Source organism: Ahaetulla prasina, chromosome 1, assembly GCF_028640845.1.
Source record: "Ahaetulla prasina isolate Xishuangbanna chromosome 1, ASM2864084v1, whole genome shotgun sequence".
In the NCBI taxonomy this organism is placed as follows: Eukaryota; Metazoa; Chordata; class Lepidosauria; order Squamata; family Colubridae; genus Ahaetulla; species Ahaetulla prasina.
Window position 1 is genome coordinate 284,766,663 of NC_080539.1, and position 23,902 is coordinate 284,790,564.

Genomic DNA, 23,902 nt, shown 5'->3' on the forward strand with positions numbered 1-23,902 from the left:
TCCCCCTCTCTTTCGCATTCTCTCTTGGCGCTTTGATCTCTGCTTAACAACAGTAACGTCACACGGGGACTCATACAGGAGAGTTTTGTTGGAAGTTAGAAAGTTTTGCAGCCTCCAGAGGGCTGTAGCAGTAGCAGCAGCGGCGGCAACGGCAGCAGCAGCCACAGCAGCGAGCAGCATCTGAGGGACTCAGGGGGAGCGCCAGAACATACTGACTCAGCCCTTGGAGTCCGCAGAAGAAGAGGAAGAGGAAGAAGAAGAGGAAGAAGAAGAACGGCGGCGGCGGCGTTGGTGGAGGCGGCAGCGGCGGCGGCGGCAGAAGACATGGAACATCAGCTGCTCTGCTGTGAAGTCGAGACCATCCGGAGAGCCTATCAAGATGCCAATCTCCTCAATGACAGGGTCTTGCAGACTATGCTGAAAGCGGAGGAGACTTGTTCGCCCTCCGTCTCCTACTTCAAGTGCGTGCAAAAGGAGATCTTACCATATATGAGGAAAATAGTGGCCACTTGGATGTTGGAGGTAAACGCGCTTCGCAAAAGTTTCGGGCTTTCTAGAAATAAAGCGATCCTTGTGTCTTAGGCGTCCTTCCTTCATCTCTTTTTAAGCCCCGAGCCCCGCTTCCTGCACCCTAAAAACAACTTGCCGAGAGGTCTCCGTCGCCCCCTCCCAGCGATCGGGCTTGTCCTTCTTGGGCTGCATGGATTCGGGCGAGAGATCGCGGAACGCCGATCGCGCGCCTTGTCAGCCCGATTCAGACCTTTGGGAACCCCTGTAACAGGAATCCGGGCAAAAGCCGGGGTGCCCGAGTAAGTTTTGGAAGTTTCCGAAGTCGCCCTCCCCCAACGCACACACCCCTCTTGTAGGTCTATGGATTCCCAAGGCGGTATCATTAGAGCCCGCGAACCCAGAATGTCGCCCCCGGGTTCTTCGGTGGCCCCTCAAGCTGGCCATGCATTTGATGGGGATTTTATTTTAAATTAATATCCGTGGACACGTATGCAAGTACTCCTGGTGCCAGTATTATGCGCCATCTTTGTTCTTTTATTGCAAAGGCCAAGTGTTTATTAATAATTAGAAAGGGGAAAAGCTCGGCGGAGAAAAGTGGGGTCCCCGCGGGGCCACCGGGCTAAGGGATTAAGATCTTGGCTTGCAAATCTCGGGGAGCTGCTGGTTGAAACTTTCCTTTGTTCAGAGCATAGGGTGGTTTTAGTCTCTTCCTTTCCCTCCTCCCCCCCCTTTGGAAGACATGCTTTTGCTACAGAAACTTGTCGGCAAGGTCGCCCGGCAAAAAATAGTGTGGGTTTCGTGTTTTTCTCTTGAGACATGTTTCAAAGGGGTCCTACCAGAATCAGGACCGACTGGGCTATATTTTCAGTCCTTTCCCGAAGCTCTGGGTGCTTGCGAACTATTTTTAATTAATTTTTGAAACCCTGGGTGCAAGCAAATGTCGCACGTTGCTTCTCTAGGAAGGGAGGGAAGAGGAATGGGGGGTCTTGGAGTTTGACTTCGGGGAGGTCTTTTTGGAAGCCCCCCTTTTTCTATCACAACGGGGATCAGTAAAGGATCCCCTCCTGGTTGTTTTCAGCCAATTTGCGGGGCTCTGCTGATTTTTTAAATATTTTTAAATATTTTTTGAAAAGATGACGTCTGGGGAAAAAGCTTGCAGCTGCCTTTCGACGCCACCTTTGTGTCTCGAGGAAAGGGGGGGGGGGCGGAATCAGCCACACTCAAGCCAAATGGAACCAATAGGGGGCACCAAGGCATATGCCCCCCAACATTTTGAAGTCCAGATTGCTTTCTTGAGGTTGCCTGTTGGTAAATCTTGGGGTCTCAGACACCCTATTTTGGTCTTTTCGTCCAAATGTCTGCCCACATTTCGGAAAAGCACATTTTCTTCTCTTGCGACTTTCTCTTTCACTTTTTCTACACATTACAGATTTCATAGTTCTTTTTAAAAAAACTAAATAAAGGATACTGAATTATTTGTGAATTATTTTCTTTTCTTTTGCTTTCTGCCCCCCAAAATATATTTGTTATCAGAAAGAAAAGAGACCAGTTTAATTCAGGGAGTAAAAGCTTTCTAGCATGTCTCTCTTTTTCCCCCCATTTCCCCCCTTCCTTACAGGTTTGTGAGGAACAGAAATGTGAAGAAGAAGTTTTCCCCTTGGCAATGAATTATTTGGACCGATACCTCTCTTTTGAACCCATCAAGAAAAGCCGCTTGCAACTACTCGGAGCTACTTGTATGTTCGTGGCTTCAAAAATGAAGGAAACTATTCCTCTAACAGCAGAAAAACTGTGTATTTACACTGATAACTCCATTAGACCTAATGAATTACTGGTAATTTCCTGTTTTTTATTGCATTGGGGAAGCAACAAATTATAGGAAGGAACTGATTATTATTTTTTTAAAAAAAACTAATTCCATTCTTCCAGGTAATACTTTTTGTTTAAGATGATGTGGTTTCCCCATAAAATTATTTCAGATTTTAAATATGCAAACTATTAGATTTCCTGATAAAATAGAATATATAACAGTGTTCTGCCTATTTTTGAATGGAAGCTGAATTGCAATATTTTAATCACACTATAGAAAGACATGTGCCATTGAACTCAGCCACGTTTATTCTCAAGTGAATGTGCATCAGAATCAAACCATTTTCTTGGGGGAAGGGGGAAGCCAGTAGATGCATTTTGTCTTGGGATATTTGTCAACCCCTGGGCAGCTGCAGCCCACATGGTGCAGTAGATTAATTGAATGAAAATGTCCTAATATGTTAAATCCTTATTATTCACTCTAGGAAAAATACAGTAACAAGATAGGGGGATAAAATGAGTGGCTAGCGCCCTCTTGTGTTAATTTGAACAATTTGCCTAGTCAATGCACATTAGTTCAAAACAGCTGGGTGATGATAGTGCCTGGAAATGGTGGGGGAAGGGAACATAATTATGTAATTTTCATCTAGAAAGGCACCTACCTTGCCTGTTTATGTTCTTCTCTGTAGCACTTGCTGCTAAATTTGGCAAGGGTTCAATTTCTGTTAGACGAAGCAGAAGGCCTAAACTGAAGTGATGTAGAACAGGGTGAGAAGACCACAAAACAACTTGTGTGCCTAACTATTTATAAACAGAGAACTTCATAACCACATATTTTTTCTTGTTCCTTCTTCTCTTCTGTTCATACCAACCCAGCAAATGGAACTGCTTCTGGTGAATAAGCTGAAATGGAATCTGGCTGCCACGACTCCTCATGATTTTATTGAACATTTTCTAAATAAAATGCCTGTGGCTGAGGACAGCAAGCAGATCATCCGTAAACACGCCCAGACTTTTGTGGCTCTCTGTGCAACAGGTATGAGCCTTGCACTCTCCGAAGGCGTGTTATGTTTCTATGTGCCCCAGCAAATACACCCGCTTCCCTTTTCCACTGTCCAGAATTCTTACAGGGGCACACTATAAAATGGGTGGCAGTAGCTCAGCAAAGCTAATGCTTGCAAAGAACATGAGCTTGCTCCCAGAACCTGGATTACTTTGCTAAAGGTGAGTTGGCCTCTGCAAGCGGCATTTCTGGATGGCTTCAAGGCTGAAATTGGTGCTTTGAGATCTGTAGTGTCAGAGTAGGACGTTGCCAGCTCAGCTAGCAGGAATGGGTAAAATGGCTGCAAGGTCATTAGGCTCTTAGGACTTGAAAGCTGTTGCACTACTGTTTAAAAAGAATTCAGAGTTACAAACATATGTTAAGTTTTCCCTGGAACCTCAGATTTCATTCTTGTTCTTTCCCAGACTGTCTTTCCCAACTGAATTCTTCATAACTCTGTTTCTCCTTTCCAGGAGAAACAAGAAGAGGGTACTGTAAAAGGTTTCTGGCTAAGGGTTGAATCTGACCACGTGCTTGGCTGCAGCCATGTGCACTTAAAGCCTCAGGAGGAGCTAGAGACACTGACTAAGCTCCAGGATTTCACAGAGGCCTGGTGTTGGGTTTCAAGGGCAATCTGTGTGTCTGCGCATGCTTGCATTCTCAAACTCCAAACTTTGCCTGCTGTTGATTCATTTCCTTGATTGCTGCTGCCACACCCATTCAAACAAGCAGGAGCATGGGGTCAGAAATGTAGCCCTGCATTCCCGTTGTCCAGGTAGACTAGCTGCTGTTTTTTTTTAAAAAAAGTGGGATAGGCCAGAAAGGAGAAAATGCCAAAGCAGAGTAATTAGGAAGAACAAGACAATATGGACACATGTTCTTTCAAATGCTTGTAAGGTTGATTAGCAAGGATATCGTACAACCTATTCCAAACTGAATTGGGGTTTTCTTAGGCTGGCTGGGAGGTTGTAGTTACAACAAACCTACAGGATCCAGTTGAATGTTTTTAAGTCAACGCATGCCAGGATCGCTTAGATTGATTTGTATGTATATGACTCATCTGATCCCAGATGGGCACAAGAAAACAACGATATGTCTAAGATTGAAAACCTGAAAGGCATATAAATTCCAAGGGTCAAGTTGGTGCCAGAGGTAACACTCAGCAGTGTTTGTGATGTCACACCTGAAATGGAATTAATGGAAATATCCAAGAAAAATAGCAAACCATCAAAAAAAATGCTGTTTTAAATGGTTTCTCCACTGCAGTCTGGTTTAGAAAGCTGGCCACAGAAAATATGTAAATATTAGATATTTTTCAAGCTTACCTTTCTTCTAAACCTAGCTACCAAAGAGAGACGGCAATTTAGGATTTTCTGGAAAATGGAAAATTTGCCAAGCTCTTAAAATCCTTAGAACATTTTAGAATAGTTCTAACAAATACAGTCATCTAATTTTTTTAAGTAATAGCTTTTTTTTAAATCACCCTCCTTTGCCGCCATGATGTTCGTTTAATAGACTCTTTCTTTCAAATGCCTGCCCAGCCTTTTCTTTAGGGTATGGGGATGTTTAACCTGGATTGTGGCGCTGGCAGAAAGAGTCCCACAATGATGAAAACAAGAATAGTTCAAAGGTTGGAGGCTTGCAAAGGGCCAAGTACTTTGATCTGCTGTCAGCGTTGTTATGTTTCTCTTTAGAAGGCAGGTCTTGAGGCCTATCTTAAACATTGTTCTAAATGGCCATACGTAGAACCGGAAAATGAATTGATGAATGCAAACCTTGTCTAGAAACGTTTTACACAAGCTTAAAGGAAGTGTGGAGGTCAGCAAGGGAGCCCCCAACCCCAAGGAAGTCAGTGTGAATTTTGCCTAAGACAACATTAGTTAATAGAGTTTTATCTTGGCAAATTTATCCTTAGTAGTCATTCGATTAATTGGGGATAGCTAGACTAAGATGTGGATGTTTGTCTTTCTGTTGCACACTGAGGACTTTCTATGTCCGTGTTGCTCTTTTGCCGAGTTTTCATCTGGATGAATTACAAACTCTTGCAACTAAATGGAAGTTTCATTCAAAGTTCATTGTAGGAATTACCTATTTGCCCGATTAGTGATTCTTTAAAGCACAGATATGTAAGGTAGAGAGGCCCCCTGGAGAACGATCCAACACAACATCTCTCAAGTTTAATACTGGAAGAAAATGGTTTACACGAAATGGAGGTAGGGGAAGAGAAAAAGAGATTGAAGATTAGGGTGAGTGCGGCTTTGTGTTAGAAACAGAAGATTTTTCTAAAAGTAAAAATGATGATGAAAAGAATTTTGTCTCTTTCCATTGTATCCCTGGCCCAAATGGATTATTTTGCAGTGTTTTGTTTTCTTACAAGTTTTTACCAAAGATAATATTTTCTGCTCATATGAGCATTCAGTTGCAAAAAGTGGGGGCGGGCAGGCGGGGGGAGTCCTGAGTTGTTTCACTTAAAATGAATAAAGACTTGCAAATCAGAACAGGAATATAATAGAGTAAAAGAAATGCTGAGGCCATTGCTAAGCAGAAGCTCTTGTACATAAAAGCCAAATGATTAATAAGAATAAATATTGGGCATGACCGTTTTTCATTGTGTTCATCTGGTTGCCTAGGCATAATCAAGATCATTACTATTAATTATTACTATCGCTATTATTGATCCCCCCCCCAATAAAAGTCATTCTCTTTTGAAACCTTGCTTGCCCTAGTTGTTCCATTCTCAAGGCTTTTAAAAATTTGAAGTCTCAAGGTATGTGACCAGTTGGAACTTGTTGAATCTTGCAGCCGGTGATTTATGTTCAGAGTTTTGATTTGGCTCAATGAAAAGATTTTCATTCATAGCCCCCGGCTCTCCAGACAGATGGAATTGCTGCTCCATTGAAAAAGGAAAAGGGGGTGACTTGCCTTGTTAGGAATTTTTTTTTAAAGCGCCACAGTGCCTAGATGCCTGCTTTGTCTTCCCTTCAGGGTGGCTGGCATTCTTCTCCCTCCGCCACCCCTCCTTTTTTTTTTTTTTTTAACCACACTGAAGTTGTTTATTCTTTTTGGATGAAGTCTCAGATAGGCTGCTGGGGATGTGTGCTTCAATTGAGGGGGCCTCTTCCCCATTGTAGCTATGTCAGGTCTAATTCATCTCACCGAAGCCCCCTTGTTCTGGAGCGTTCAATAGTGCAAGATGAGGCGATGAAGGCTGACAATGATGCCACGCTCTTCACTTGCGGGCATCCAATTACAGCCAAGAGGGGCCCCCTGATTAATATGCTGAAATTAGTGGTCTCTGCCACAAATAATTCCTTGTTGGGTCGCAACAAAAAAAGTCTGTCCATGTGGCTTGTTATGGGAACATGGGGTGGTTATGGGGACAGACACAAACTGGTCATTTAAACTTCATTAACACTTTTCCCATCTCGGAAAGGAAGAGTGGGACCAGGAATTCATGTTCTCGTTTATGGCCATCTTGAAAGGGAGGTGTTTTTTTAATGGATTCCCAAAAGTCCCTGTGGGATCATCTTAATATATTCTATGATAGATCTGGCTTTTAAATATATTTTTTTAATTCAAAAGGGGAAAAATGCTACTAACAATCCTTCATAAATGGGGAAATAATGTTTGATGAATAAAATGTATTTGGTAATTTCTTCAATAAGCAGCCATTGTTCAAATGCTTGTAATAAATAACGTTGGAATTTAAACTCTTGCGAAGTCTACACAATGCACAGTAGCAGCAGTTCAGACCTCTCCAAAATAAGAGCCTCAACATTAAACAGTATTTAACAAATATTATATGTTGGCTATGTATATTGCCTGTATGTGAATTCTGGGACTTGTAAAGCATCGGAGTGGAAAAATTGCCTGAAGAAATCTTTGCATACCTTATAGGCTGCTGTGATGGAAGCCACAACTGGTTCAGAAGGCCACATTTAATGTTCCCAGACATGATGCAATGTCAGTATCACTACTTTGTGAGCTGCATTGGCCTCCAGATACAATTCAAGATGTTGGTTACCACAAAAATCACCCATCAAGGCATAGAGCCATGTTATTTTTGGAGCCATCCATCTGATTATTTCTGCTTGGCCTATAAAGATCTATCAGAATGACTAGGTGTGCTTTTGATCCCTCTATGAAACCGTGTCATCTGATGGGACCTACAGGATGGGCCACCTCTGGTGGTGAGCCCATCCTATGGAATGGCATCAACTTCCCCTTCCCATAAACAATTTGGATAGCCCCACCCCTGTGGAATAAATGGCTCTTTTCCTAAGGCCAGGATATTAAATGAACCTCTTTTGCAAAGGTTTAGAAAATATGGTTAGCCTTTGTATTATGTCTATTTTGTTTTGGTCATTTTTTGTTTGCTTTAATTTGAACTGATATTAATTACCCAGAGTAACAGTTGTAAATTGGGCAGGCAAACAAATTGATTAAATAAATTTAGTATGTAATTTGACACCTTCAGGATGTGTAATTGCGTGTTACGCTTGTAAATATTACTGCAATATGAATTGCCTTTGTTCTTCAGGTAAAAGACCAATATTAATTGTACATTGTCCCTCAGTCAAAATGTTAACTTGGAATTGTTGCTTTTGTTGAGTGGCCTAAAATTAATTCCTGCCATTGATGGAATAGATCTGAAAGTCAGCTGGGTTGGACCCCACTCTCTCCCTCCCTCCCTCTCTCTCCCCCTCCCTCCCTCTCTCTCACACACACATATATATGAATGAATGAAATGGAAAATCCTCAATTTACCTAATTAATAGGTAAATTGGAGGTAAAATGTTGAAAGAAGTCTCATTGTAGATTTGCCATTTTGGATCTGTCCTATTCAAAAGAAAAATAATTACTGTGATGCAATGTGATAAAATGCTTACATGAATCTTTAAATGACATGGTATTTAAAAAGTCATAAAAATTATATATCAAAACTATTCCAAACACAGCTCTTCAAATCATTTGGAGGATTCCCAGCAGCATAGAGCTGCATTGAAATAATTAAGGAACTGTCCAGATACAGGTTGCTAAGAATATTTCTTAAGCTGATGCTGATAGGATAGCATATATTAATTCGATATTAAAGCTTGTTCCAGTTCTTAGCCCTGGTCAGATGTGTGAATTAAATCCTCCTCCTTAGAAGGAATTTTAGCCTAAAAGTGCAAATGATTACTTTTGTTGTTGTAAGAAGGAATAACATTTTTGATGGCAGTTACAGGCCAATCAATCAGAGGAGTGGTTTTATACCAAGACCTACAGCAATGCAGCTTGGAAATTGGCCCAGGTTCTTGTCAGCAGGGTGTTACATCAGAATGTAACTGATTACCTGCCAATTTGTGGGACCCCCTTCACTTAGCTACACCATCCCTATTGCTAGCAGGCAGTTGCTGATAAAAGTGTGAAACAAAGCCTTTGCAAAAGGGAATGTTTAAACATATATATTTACTTACAGATTGGAGGGTATTGTAATTTGATGGGGTGTGTTTGCCTTTTTCTAAGATATGACTAAGATTGTGTGATGAGGATACCTCATCACATACCAACAGGATATGTTGGACTGCAAGAATAAATTTTACCAAGTCCTTTTATTCTGAGTAAATATATAATTGGTCTGGAAGACGATGTGTTGCATAGCACTCAAAGAAAAGCATGTTTGATTTGAAAACTGGAGAACATTTAGAAAAAGTGTGGACAACGTTATGATCTGCACACTGTCCTGGTTTCACAAGCAAACCATCATCAAAAAATAAATGATACTCAACTGTCAGAGGAGAGTTTTCAATAGAAAACGTTTTATTCAAGTTTCAATCCACCATTCAGGCTTGGTGCAATAAGGCCTAACCACAATCCCCATTCTATCTTGTTGGAGGCTGTCAAATATAGGTTGCAGAATTCCACACAAGCACTGGGTGGCAGCAACAGTTCATTTACTGCCATCTGTTACTCCTAACAGAGGTACCAAATGCTTTGTCGTTGATAGACACAGTTAATGTAAGGTTCCCTTAACTCTTGGCTTATTTACTTGGGGATATTTATAGGAGACCAGAAATAATCCAGGGATGTGTTCTAGGAATAACAGTATGCATAAATGCCTGTGAATATCGGAATAGGGTCTTCTGTGTTTTATCACATGCTGCACCTTTAAATTATCTTACCATTTCAGTGTTACCTTATATACAATTGTTTATACGGTAATATCTTTCTTTTTGTTTTCCAACAGATGTTAAATTTATTTCAAACCCACCTTCCATGATTGCAGCTGGTAGTGTGGTAGCAGCAGTGCAAGGTCTTCACCTTGGAAACACTAATTCTTTTCTCTCTTATCAATGCCTCACACCTTTCCTATCAAAAGTTATCAAATGTGATCCGGTAAGTGATTCTTGATCCTCAAGTGAATCTATTTTGCTGTTACTGAATTCTGATTTGTATTTAAATTGATAACTGTACCGCCACATAGTGTTTGTTCTATTTGTGAATTCAAGTCCTGAAAAGACTGAAAGGGTGCTTTATTTATTTATTTAATCATTCACTCATTTATTCATTTATTCAGTTTGTATAGCTGCTCATCTTAGCAATTGACTCCAAGGGACAAACAATTTTAAAATGAATTCTTAAAAATTTCCATTATAAATACAAAAATGAAATAAAGCAGCTAAGGAGAATGCTTCACGGCAAGTCCCCTTGTCTTCTGCTGTGTTTTTCAAATACATTAATAACCAGATACATTACCGTATGGTATGGGCTAAAAAACGCCACTAGTCTAAACTTAAGCAAAGGAAACTCTTAACTCAAGGCTACATTGGTTTGGTTTAAAACGCTACTAGTTTTGCACTGCAGAAGAATTTGGTTTAAAACGCCACTAATTGCACTGCAGAAGAAAGCAGCGCTTGAAATAGGAGGAACATAGTTACTGCAACGAGCAAACTTAATAGTATTTTTAATTCTATGTAATTACCATGAAAATTCTCTACTGCTAAATGGTTAAAAGAGAGAAGACCGCCATCCTAAGAGCATTCTAATTATATAATTGATTTACTACTTGAGACTACAGAAAATAATGCTGAATTACTTCTTCCTCAGCTTCCCTTTATTAAAATGCCCAAAAATATATGTCCCATAATTTTGTGAAAACCTGGATGGTTCTTTTCTTGCTTCCCCGAACCCAAAGCTTCCTGGAGATGCTCATCAGTAACTGGTGAGCAATAAACCTTTCATGAATGAATGGGCAGGAAAGGCGCCTACAAGAGAGACCTAAAGTCAATGATCCATGCTATAATTGTGTGTGAACTTAAGACAGAGTTTAGCTTTGTTTTGGAACAATGTGAAAACCCAGTAAATAGATGCTTGAAGTAAGTTCTTGTGAGGTCTCCAAATACCATCAATGTATCAAATGAAATCAGCCTTATGGTTTTGCATCCAAATCTTGAGCACACAGCCAAAACCATCCTATATCCTTAAAATATTGCTACTATTCAGCTAGTTTGGATAGCAGTTGCCCCTAAGTGTCTTTCTTACCAGAAGTAAGAGCATTTTTAAATAAAAATGCAGTATATATTATTGAAGACCAAATTTTGAAGATCCTTCTCACAGGACAGCTGGTAATGGCGTTGTATGGAGTGGAGGAGACCAACTAAGAAACCCTTACCTCTCTTTTCCAAAATCTGTCTACTCTGAGCAGGTTTTGAGGTGCCCATTGTGTGTTTCCCCCAACCTCCTCTCAGGGTCTTTCCCTGTGAATTATGGATAGAGAACAATCACAGACCCTTCTAAGCATATTAAGGACTCACAAGGAATAATATATTGAGGCATTTTGCTGGCCAATTTTGTTTATTATAGTATTTCTCAAACAATTCTCTTTCATGCGCACACATCCTTAATTTTTTGACATAGATTGAGGGCAAACTTTTATCAGGATTATGAACATTTGGTGGAAAAAAACCAGGAACCGCAACTCTCTTGAATTCATCACTTAAGTGCAGCAAGAGTGGCTAAATAGAGTTTGCCTAGGGCAAGCAGCATGTACAATTCAAAATGCCATTTTTGGGACAAGCTTCTGCTACCTTGTAGGCCTTCAACATGCTTCCCAGTTGGGACCAAATAGGTTTCACAAAGATGTGTTTAGTTTAATAGAAATTACATTCCACTGAGGGCAAGGCAATATATTTTGGGGACATATGTTTAAGATCCTTCAGACCAGTCTTTGTTAATAGTCACAGAACAATAATAGTTGTTCTGATATGCTCATAATTTTCTCTGTTTGAAGGCTGTCCTCCATAGCAGGAGTCTCCAACCTTGGCAACTTCAAGCCTGGTGGACTTCCCCAGCCAGCACAGCTGGCTGGGGAATTCTGGGAGTTGAAGTCCACCAGGCTTGAAGTTGCCAAGGTCGGAGACTCCTGCTCCATAGTATCCATTACAAGAATGAAAAATAATCAAGAATGGAAAATAAGCATGTTTTAATGCTATTATAGTACAAGAATAGATAATAGTGCTAAGAATCAGGGTCACTGCTAACGTACAAGGTACCTTATGCAGAATTCCACTTAGTGACACCCCAATTGATTTTTTTAATATTCAAAAAAATATTAAATGTAGGTAATGCCAAGGCATAGGTTCAGCTTCGGTGGTCAATTGTACATGTTCAGGATTAGTGAGCCTGTGTTATTGATAATGCTTCTCTCTTCCACCCTCCCCCCCTTTGCAACTGACATCCCACCCCATGTGACACTCTTATGCACAGTTTCCACACTGGATTATGGCAGTCCTGCCAAGAATGTTCTGTCTAAAAGCCTACATGGGTTCAAGATGTTAGGGTGCAATTTAACCAAAATTGATAAATTGATGAATGTTTATTCAGTTCCTTTTATCAAAGTCTTTGCAGGACTTCTGAATTAAGCAGTTATTTTTGATGATGTGGAGAGATAGTGCTTAGTATATAGAGGTCTTCATTTGCAACTCCATCAGCTATTCTCAAATTTCATATATTTTAATAGAATGGGGTTTTTTTTTGGAAAGACATCTTTAAAATGTTCATTTTTCAACTGTGAATTTGCTTTGGAAATCTTGGGCTGCCTGAAATGTTCAGATAAGAGAGCAGAATTGTTCTAACAACTCACAAGCAGTTTAGTTTAGTTCTTCCCTTTCCTGGAAAATTAGCAGAACTGATTTACTATATTGGTAATAGCACGGTTAGGCAACATGAAGTCTGCAGGGACCACTGTTACTTCTGGAGTTCTGAAATAATGCCTGCTAAAATCCTTTCCAAGGTGACTTTTTAAAGATGTTTTTCTAGTAAAACATAATGAGAAGCTAGCCTATTGAGAAGTGTTGTGGAGTTACGATGATGTTGTTACAAAGTGTCAGTGGGATGGTAGAGAGCATCTTGCAGGGATCTAATTTACTTTCTGAGCGGTGACTGTTTTGGGCTTGGCCATGCCTACCATATGGCAGCCATTTTGTGAACAGCCATGTCTTCAGTAGAAGCCATTTTGCCCCGACGCATGTTCTCAAAATTCCATCCGAGCTTTTCAGCCTCTTATCTTGAATTCAAAAGAGAATCATATTTAAGCATGCTGTTAGACCCTGTCGCATGACATGTTTCTGTCCAGGTGTAACAGTGCCTTTCCACATGACATGATCAAGGGCAAAGCTACCTTTTCAAAGAGGAGCTTTATTGCTGAGAACAAAGGGCCTCAGTCTATGGATTTCATTCGTCCTGAGGAAGGTGTTTTCCACTTCACCTGGAAAGGTGTGCTACTCACAGAAGAGCTGTTTCAATTTTAGGCTAGAAGGCCATATTATTCTTATAAAAAGAGAAAAAATAAATCCAGTGATGTTTTACTTCTTAACTAACCTCTTAGGCAGGCACATGAGAACTGCCTTTGAACCGCCTTCTCCAACCTGGTGCACACAGATGTGTTAGATTTCAAGCCCCACAATCCCTCCAGTTATCACAATGCTGTGCAAATCTGCTGATCTAGACCCAAGCATTTACAAAAAGCAACAGCAGTTTTCTCAATGTTCAGACATTTTTGGACCTAGCTCATGATTTAGAAGTCATTTGACGGGACTTTAGAGGAGCTGTGACTCACATCACTTCTTGTATTCACAGTAATTCACTATTTTTTTTCCTTTTTTACCAAAACAGTGACAGGATGATCTCTTTTGTTTCTTGATGATTTTGTTGCGATTCCTGTAGGATGAATTAGGAATGATGGAATATGAGTCAATGTAGTCTCTAAAACATGTATGTGTGTGGGGGCGAGTATTTATTTCTGGCATAACATTTGGCCAATCTTTATTTTGGACTTTAACCAGTATAATACAATTATCATATAGTTGTGCCATAAAAAGTCTGAGTAAGAACTTCAGAATGCAAAACGTGCTGCATTCCTCAAGTAATTCCATTTGAACAATATGAAATATATTTCCAGCTATTATCTAGGATAGATGGCTAAGGATTTGAGGGTTTGTAATTAAACATTTCTTTTAATTACAAAAAAGCACTATGTAATAGCATCTGATTGGAATTCCTTCATGATTCATATTTATATTGTTAGGACTCCAGTTTCCCCATTTTGCTTTTATCTGAGGTAATTAGAAGTCTGATAACCATAATAAGGTCTCCCATCTATTTGGCTTCTCACCTCATTATTAGACCATTTTCACACCTTCAGATAAATGTCAGGCAAAAGTCAGTTTGATCAGGTTTCTGTGTTGTGTATTAATAAATTGGAGTTTTTCAGCCCTCCTTAAACATAGAACATTTTGTTTGTATTCCAAATAGACAATAAATGTTAAAGCTGCCTCCCTTTTTGATGTTTTCTGTTTTTACCTAAGCATGTTCATCTTTTAAACTAGTGAAAGTAGCAAATTAATTTTATGCCAACTCAGGACTGTCTTAAAAAAGTTTTAAGCCTACAATTGTTTTAAGTTACTGTATGAAATTGCTGCTTGAAATCTCTCCTTTCATGCCACAGTACGGAGGAAGAAGCATGAAAGTACAGCCACTCTTTTTGTGCCCCATCCTCATGTTCTTTATCAGATGTGATGGTCATGAAGGTTGGAGAGTGAAGTTGAAGTCTATTTTATAATTATTTTACTGGATTTTTTTGAGACTTTGGGCAGCTTAAGACAAATTAAAAACAAAACTAATTGATAATACAAACATATAATAAAATAATGTAAAAATAATGAGTACACAGAATTGATAGAAGAGCCCTCTGATAAATTATGATTCCAAAGCCTAGTGAAAGAGAATTATTGTTGCACTACAGCATTTATACAATTTAACAGGTAAAATATTTTAACAGTTAGAAATTCATTAAAATGTGATCTTTCAAAAAACTCTTTTCGGTTAGACTAGTATACTCTCATATATTGCTTTATTAGCAGAAGCAGATATTAACAATTTTAATTATAGCAGTAGCACTTAGACTTATATACTGCTCCATAGTGCTTTATAGCCCTCTCTAAGTGGTTTACAGAGTCAGCATTTTGCCCAACAATCTGGGTCCTCATTTTACTGACCTCAGAAGGATGGAAGGCTAAGTCAACTTTGAGCTGATGAGAATTGAACTGCTGAATTGCTGGTTGCTGGCAGTCAGCAGAATTAGCTTGCAGTACTGCATTCTAACCACTGTGTCGCCATGGCATTTGTGGTGGCACAGTGGTTATTATATTGGTTATTACATTGTTGCCTTAATATAGCTCTGGTTCATCCTAATATAATATATCAAAGAAGATTCCATAGACATAGCTTCTGAAGTTGCCACTGCCAGCCAATAATTTATATTCTGTCATCTGCTTTTATTTCCCCAGATACCCAATGTTTTTTCCAGATGTGTGCATTACATAAAACTTTTAAAGTGCTGTATCCCAGATATGGCCCTCTACCACCCTTGTCCTTCATGTTTTCTGATACGTAGAAAAATTCAGAGGGCATCTTGTGTTTTATTTTATGATGGCTTGGAAGAAAATAAGTTGCAGTGTTAACTTGCTAGTTCCAAGATTCCTTATTGGGTTAAATCCAGATTTTAAGCCATAAGTAAAAGGAACAAAGTTTGAACTAACGATCTTTCTCTCATTCCCAACTCAAACTCCAAAGGCAGATTGGAATTTATCTACATCACAGGTAGTCCTTGCTTAAAAATGGTAATTGGGACCAGAATTTCTCTAGCTAAGCAAAATGGTTATAAACTGTGGTGACTGAATCACTTAGCCACAGCTGTCCCCAGTTACTGTTTTAAGTGAGACCCACACTAGTTGTTAAGCAAGAACCTCACGTAATTGCAACTTTCAATGTTCCCATAGACTGCTTGTGGGAAGTTGGCATGGAACCTCACAAATAGCAATCATGTCACTGTAGGATGCTCTGACATCACAATCATGAGATGGATGCCGAGCACCCAAGTTGTAATCACGGCTTGCAACAGCCAGAAATTAATTGTTCACCTCCCCCACTCCTTTGCAAGTTCAGATGGTCCTGACAAGGATTATTAAATGAGGGCCACCTCTATAGACTGATATTTTCTTCTTTCCTAGCTCAAGGAATGGTAGGAATGCTTCCTGAAGTGCAGTGGCATAGAAATGAAATTTCAGTTGACTACTAAGAGCAGAACCAAAAAGGGACAGTTTACTGTGTACTGAACTGTGAAACACACCAAGAAAGTGATAAGGCCTTGGACACCCTATTATTTTACTTATAGTTGGCAGCTGGTCTTTAGGTTTGGGAATTTTTTCTTCAATGTCAATCATATGGATATATATTCATCTTAGACAGTCTACTGAATTCCAACAGAGAACTTAGGAAGATAACATTTCACACTTGATTAGTCAGGAATAGAACCATGAGAGAAATATGTATCCTGTTTTCCCCCGAATGGAATTGCTGAATATGGCGTATAGTTACGGTTGAGGCAACCACGGAACTTTCCCAGACTTTGTGAAAGCGAAACGAAGTGTGGAGAGGGGGAAGGGAGGAGAGAAGAAAAATATGGTGGAAGTCTTCCCTTTACACTTCCTTTGGAGATGAAATTTATGGGTATTTAATAGAGAACATGTATGATCATATAATGGACATCCCATCTTCATGTCTTTACTGGGCAAAGCCAACAGCAGAGAAATAATGTATGGCACAATGACTTAAAGATACAGGATGTTTCTTTTTGCTAGTTAAAATACTGAGTCTCCGTCAAGAGGAAATATTACACTAGAGTCTAAATCAGTAAAGGTCAAGGGTTATTTGTTTTCAGTGAGCTGTAACTGATGGTCTGATCTGCTTAGAGGTAGGATTAACCTCCCTCTCTCTCAGAAGAGCCTTGCAGGGAATTGTAAGCTTGGATTTTTAATCTTATTTTATCCCAATGCTATGTGGTAGAGAAAGTTCTTGTGGCAGTAGAATCAGTGAAAAGCTGGTAGATCACCCAAGAAGCCTCTGAAGGCAGAACTGAAACAGAAAAGAAAGAAAACAGCAGGCAGGTCACCATCTCAGGAAAGCAACATTCATTTTCAGTCATGCACATCCTAACACTTTTGACGGCAATTTATCATGGAAGACTGGTTTCGCCACAAGGGCTAGTGCATGTCATAGGTTAAATCAGAAAAGGCAATCCCAAAAGAAAACTTCAAAGTTCTTAATGCACAGTGTTAAACATGTTGAGACAATGTTTGTTAGAGACAGGAGTAAACAGGGAGGTAGGGAAGTTGAGCAAACTACTGTGGGGATTGTTTATTTTGTGCATTTTAAGGTAACTATTATCACAGTGGTTGTAACTGAGAAAGTGTTACACCAGAACACTAGTATACCTGTTGGTGGCTGTTTGCTATGCTTAATTTCTAATTGATAATGCATATTTCTATCAAAGAAATTCCAGATCTGCTATAGAAACAAGGAATCAACTTATGCCATCAAATGTATGCACGGAAATACATAGATGATTCTATGAGGAAGATACTTGGGGGGACTTGTTTTGTCCTTTCAGGATTTCTAGGAACCTTAATATACCTTACAGAAACCCACTTGATTACCTCCAATTTCATTTTTCTATAAATGGGTATCTCTGGTCATCTTGTTATACAAATCTGTTTGAAATCTTGAGAGTAAGTTGTAGGCAACCTCACCAAATGGCTGCCGGAGTGGATATTACTGCCTAAGGTGACAGAATATCTTGCCGCTGCTTCTCTATTATTCCTTTTTCTGTTTCATCTATTTTCTAGACAGTCAGGCATTTGAAGTGACCTGTTTTTTTTTAATGATTTTTTAAATGTTTTTTTTAATGATTTTTTTAATGGCAGATTGAAGAACCTCAGTGGAGATGTTCTATAGGCCCATTGGTGCTGCTGAATTTCGGTTTGGTTCCCCAGGTCTATAGCATCCATGATCTTCAATAGTCGTAATTCTTCCCCATGCTTTTGTGGCATATCAAACATTGTAATCCAATATACCTAAAATATATTGGATCAGGACACAGCTTTGAAGTCACAATGCAAGTAGTCGTTATTCAGCAACTATGGTCTCTAGACTGGAAACTTGATTGTTAAGTAGAATGTTTGCTAAGTGAAACCATGGCTGTGCTTATAATCTTACTTCAATTTTCCTTTGCTTTACACACCTATGGAGGTTGTAGATGTGAAAATTGGTTGCAAAATTACTTTACATCACTGTTGTAATTGAGGTCACTAAATAAAGCAATCACTAAATGAGGACTGCCTATAGTACATGTATAAAATGCAATGGGGCACCAGACAGTATCTTCAGAATTGAGAACCTTATTTTTCAAATAAAATTACAACTTAGCACTCCATTATTAATGCCTATACTTGCATAATAGCTTGATCTAATAGTTTTTTGAACATTCGGACTCTTTGTTTTCCTACAGTTGAAAATTAATTGTGGAGCAACAACCATTAAAAAAGTAAATGCCATTTAATTTCTAACATAGAAACATAACTAGCCACTGTTGTGCAAATTATTTTTGGTTGGAAACTGGAACTAAATGCCAGAAAGTGACAAAAAAATCACAGACACATGACTGCAGGATGCTGCAAATGGTTGCAAAGAAGCTGGTTGCCAAGCACCAAAATCCATTCATGTTAGCAAAATGGGGTGTAGCTGTCGTAACTTCAAAAACTGGTTGTAGGGAGCTTTGGGGAAGTCAGTTGTAACTTTGAACGGTCGCCAAGTGATTGGTTATAAATCAAGGACTACCTTTACCTGCTGGTATCTTCACAATGCCTATTGTCCCATTAATTTTGATTCCAATTTTATTCACACACACTTGAAATAATTTTCTTATTGCTTATAGTTTTGCTGTATTAAAACAGGTAGCAGAATGATGAATTTGGATCTGCAGGAGGCTAGCGTATGATTAGAAATAATTTTCTAAAAGCTTCTAATTTATCAATTGCAGGAAAAATCCTTTTTCTTTTTTAGAAATTACGTTATAAGTATGTCTGATATAAAATATGTTGTATATTTTTACTTTGAGATAGAATGGTTTAGATAATTATCTCAGTATTTTACATTGGTTCCTCCTGTGCCCCATCCCAACCACCACCTTTTTTGTTTTTTAAGGTAAATTTCTGGAAGCCTGAAACCTGTCCATGCTGCTCTCTTAATGTTTTTATGAGGACCCAGATTGTTGGGGGCAATAAGTTGACTTTGTATATAAATATACAAATAGAATGAAGACTATTGCTAACATAGTGGAAGCCGCCCTGAGTCTTCGGAGAAGGGCGGGATATAAATACAAATAAAATAAAAATTAAAAATAAATAAAAATATTTACACCAGAAAAAAGCACTACCAATATAGCTCTTTTTCAAAGATAGGAAGTAACCATTTTGCAATGAAGACAAGCATTGTTCCTTTATTTAGAATGGTGGCAAGCAACTGCTAGAGTTGCTTGCAAGGTCTGCTGATTAAATAGATTTCTTAACTTTTATGTCTTCGGCTTTGAGTCAATGTCTCCTAATCATACATATGGCCGAACTCTTCCTATAGTCAAACATCATGGATGGACAGACAGACAGACAGATACTGTGCATGTACTTTTACATACCATCTTCAACTAATAGGTCCAAAGTTTTTGAAAGATAGTATCAATAACTATTGAAAAGTTTCTTGAGTGAAATTGGCCTTTGAGTTAGGAGAATGGAGGCTGGGATCCTTTGATGCCAGAATGAGATTTGCAATGGAATGAATTCCTTTCCTCATTAACACAAGAGAGCAAGGAAAAATGCCATTGTGTAGATGGAAGCCATGGTATTTAACCCTTTGTTTGGAAGAATATGATAATTCCCCATATTTCTAAAGAAAATTTTATTGTCCTTCCCCTGCCCCTTTCTCTTAAATATCTACAGGATTGTTTACGAGCCTGCCAAGAACAGATTGAATCTCTCCTTGAATCTAGTCTTCGCCAGGCACAACAACACAACATATCTTCAGAAACAAAGACTGTTGAAGAGGAAGCTGATCTTTCCTGCACACCCACTGATGTTAGAGATGTGAATATTTAAGGAGGACTTCAGTGATTGGATTTACTTGGCTGTTCCAGCAAATGACAAAAGGGCATCTGAGAAGGAATTGGTATCAAGATCTCCCCAGAAAACCTTTTCTCCAGAACTTTTTATACCAGAAGGGAAAATGTTATTCATTCTTTTTTCCTTGCTATTCCTTCCTTCCCTTTATCAGTTTAGCAGGCAACCCACCCTCCCTAATTCCCCAACTGTCTTAAAAAAAAGAAAAATAAAGTAGTATCTGCATGATCTCTAGGAACTTTGCTGCATACATAGGTGTATGTATGCATGCATATATGTTACAGACTAGGCATTACAAGCAACACACATCGCCAGGGGAGTATTAAATTTGTTTCTTGCATATTAAAAAGCCAACCATTTTTAAAGTAGAAGAGGGTGTTTTTAGATAGATTTTATGTGTTGGGTTTGTGTGTGCGTTTTCCATTTTTAAAAAGCATAGCTTTAATGCAGTTCTAGGCTTTTCTCTATCTTGCTTGCTTATGCATTTAGTCACTTTATAAGTCATCTGCAAATGTTTATTTTATTCTCTTAGGTTTAGCCTCTTCACCTTATAAATGGTTAATGTAATCTTTACATTAGTATATGTTAGCATACATCATTATTATATGTTAATCTTCTCTGCCTGTGGATTGCCTGTGCATAAGCCTTCTAGAGTTCCACCTTAGCATGGCCCGAGAAAGGCATTAACATATGTTCCAACAATAAAGAGAAATTGCAATAGTGACATAATATATTTTTGTAACCTTCCTATTTTTTATAGTTACCTGTGTATACATAAAACATACTAGTTTTAACCCAAAAGATACACAGCCTACTTATGTCCAGGTTGAATCCACAGCTTATCTCTTAAAAAAAAGTTGTAAAACCATTCCATTTCAAAGCACTTTCAGTTCATTAGGTATAGGAAATACTTCCTTTTTTTGTGTGTGGGAATTTTTTCTTCAAATGGAATGGTTTGGAAATTATATATATAAATATATATATAAATATATATATATATATAAAGTGCTTGTGTGCAAACTTGGAATTGCAAAGCAAGTGCATTTAACTATGGTGTTGAGGAAAGGTGTGTTTTTTGGTCTTTTTTTTTTTTCACCTGAACGTTGTATTCCAGTCAGAGAAATTGCATTCACAAAATTGCCAGGATATCTTCCTAACCTTTTTGATAGAAAAGATATTTAGATGATTTTTTTTGTGCCAATTCATTTTGTTAATATAAATTTAGGGGCCTAAAAGGTTTACCTATAGAACGCATATTTTGAGAGTGGTCTCTAGATGTTGTACAACTGAAGGCTTTTAAACACTAAAATGTATAATTTATAGTTGAGGCTAAAAAGAATATTTATTGCAGAGGATGTTCAGAAAGGCCAGTATAATTTGTAAAATAAATCGCCCCCTTGATTCTAACAAAATAAAAAAATTCTTTTTACCCTCAATATTACAGTTTAAGTTCATATTCCTGAGGATTTAAGACATTTTAAGATAGTTTCACATTTGGCCTAGATATTTTCAAAATAGCATTAACCACGAGAAAGGACCATAGTTAAAACTGTACAATTGGTGTACTTGAAAAAAAAAGATCTTAATCCAGTGTATTCCCCCTTCCTTTTTTAAAATTTAGCTACAAATAGAAAATTTGCACATCTTGGCTATGTATCTATTATTGTAGAAGGTAGCTGAAGGGACGTGGACATAGCTGTTGAAGTTGATGCTTGAGGAGAATGTGATGGCAAAATGTATGTGAGAAACTGCCGCTAAGGTGTTGATTGTAAAAAAAAGAAAAAGAAAAAAAAAAGAAAAGTTTTAAAAAGGAGAAAAAAAAGGAGCATACGCTCCCACATTTTCTGTTGAGCTGCTATGGATAAATTCCCAGCATGAATTGAAAAAAAAAATTAACATTGCTTTTCTGTATCTTTGTCATTGTGTTTTGCTGCTATTTTGTGGTCATTTTTTGTTTATACAATGTCATTATACTGCCATGTTATAGGTTTTAAATTTTCTCATAGAAAATTATATTATTGACATCATTTTTTTGGTAGATTTTTTTTATGTGATCAATTTTACTTAATGTGATTACTGCTCTATTCCAAAAAAGGTTCCTGTTTCACAATACCTCATACTTCAGTTAACCGTGTTTAGATCAGGTTTAATGTTTGTTCACAATGCCTCATAGTTTACTGCAAACAGAAATGCATTGGACATTATTCTGAATGGGTCTCGGCGATTTGCAACTAATTTGTGCTTATTTTAAAACAGCAAACATTTCAGAAGATTGAGTAATGTCAGGTTCTTTTGTTAATGCGTTTTTATAAAGTGGATTCTTTTTCTGATCTGGGGTTTATTATCATAGTAGTTTTAAGCTGTGTTATTAGCCACATTTGCTATATGAAAGGTGCATTATAATATAACTCTTATATGCCTTTTGATGTTTTCCACCAGAAAGGATTCATCATGCGGTATGATAGGTTATCTTCTGGAATTAAGTATTTTGTGTGTTTAATCTGTTATGATATATTAGGGTTTTTTGTTGATGATGTTAATTATAGCATAATGCTAATTTAAAACAAAAACAGAAAGCAACACCTCTATATCTCAAGTAAGCCAGCTAACCAAGTTGTACGGTGAAGAATAATCTAGTTGCCTGTATGCTGCTAAACCAAAACAGAATTAGAACTTCATTTTGAGGGCAATTGCAGTTAAGATCCTACCTAAAGACAACAGCCGTGTAATGCTACTAGCAGTCGCAGGACCCAGGAGGACTGGATAGATTCTGTCCACATTTCAGGAACATTTCTTACTGCTTACCTCATAGACACTTCTGTTTGTGGCATCTCTGTGTCTCTGAACCAACCAAGAAAATTGATGAGTTAATGGTTGTTAGTTTTATGACGTGTTTCACTGAGAAATGGCAGCGTGTACTGCAGATTTTTAAAGTATTGTACGTACTAAAAGGCCAAATGCTGACAAGCAGGTTCACGTGCCAACAGAGATGCTTTATTTGTCACATTGATATAACAATCTATAGAAAGCCAAGCAATTCAGAATTGTACTTTTTATATATATATAACTATATATATGTATATTGTACTTATTGTCACCATTGGTCTGAAATGCACAGTCACCAACAGACCTGTAATGTAAGTTTCCAGCAAACGAGAAAAACCTCCCCTAAAAGACTAGAAATAAATTCGTAAAACCCACTGCTGGTTTTCTGTTTTGTTGTTCACTATTAACAATCGTCAATGGCTTTGCCATGTTCCTTAGATTATTATTTATATTTAGTGTTCAGCATCCAATGTATACAATCTGATGTTTCTTTGGGATGACATTTGGGATATTGAATAAAAGTTATAGAAAGAATTTACAGTTGATTTAAATACAGATCTATTGAGAATATTGGCGCACAATGCTTCCCAACCAGTACAAAAAGCTCCTACATTAACTTTAATTTCATATAGTAGCCAATGTTGCTACTGGATAAATATTACTATTCCCTACGTCATTTAGAATGCGTAACAGCAAAAAATATACTAAAAATTGAAGTTCCATGTAATGGAACTGAAGTTAAAATGCTATTTCTTCTCTTGTGCTCCAACAGAGCTTCCTTTCTGAACAGACCCACATTTTCTTTTTGTTTGTGCTTTTGGATTCAATTTAAACAGTTTCCTATGGAAGAAGAGACAAACCACATATAAGCTTTTTTATCTCCATAAATGTACTTTTGCCCCATGGTCAAAAAGGACAGGTGGTCTAATAGCAGAGCACCCAGGAGATCAGGTGGGGAGAATGCTCTTACAAAGGCTACTGATGAGCATAGATCTAAGTCTAGATCTATCTGTCCATACAGGTTATAATTGGTCTACTTTCTGATCCAGTACTTAACATTCTTACATAAGAGTTGCAGACAAATCTAATTTCAACAGCCAACATAGTTTTGAAGTTATCCAATATAAATACAGCAGAATGTGTCCTTTCTTAATGAAGAAGCCAAATA

At 38.1% G+C, this 23,902-nt stretch overlaps 2 protein-coding genes across 2 annotated transcripts in view; one reads left to right on the plus strand and one right to left on the minus strand.

Annotated features, from left to right (window-relative positions):
• On the plus strand, positions 1-23,108 carry CCND1 (cyclin D1). Its single transcript, XM_058161428.1, has 5 exons — positions 1-522; positions 2,129-2,344; positions 3,196-3,355; positions 9,591-9,739; positions 19,732-23,108. The coding sequence occupies exons 1-5, from the start codon at positions 325-327 to the stop codon at positions 19,885-19,887; spliced, it is 879 nt and encodes a 292-aa protein (XP_058017411.1). The 5' UTR covers positions 1-324; the 3' UTR covers positions 19,888-23,108.
• Positions 11,751-23,902, minus strand: part of LTO1 (LTO1 maturation factor of ABCE1) — a 27,729-nt gene continuing 15,577 nt past the window's right edge. The window contains exon 5 of the mRNA XM_058161447.1: positions 11,751-16,816. Within this exon, the coding sequence (XP_058017430.1) occupies positions 16,790-16,816 (27 nt within the window). The 3' untranslated portion in view covers positions 11,751-16,789. The remainder of the gene's footprint in view (positions 16,817-23,902) is intronic.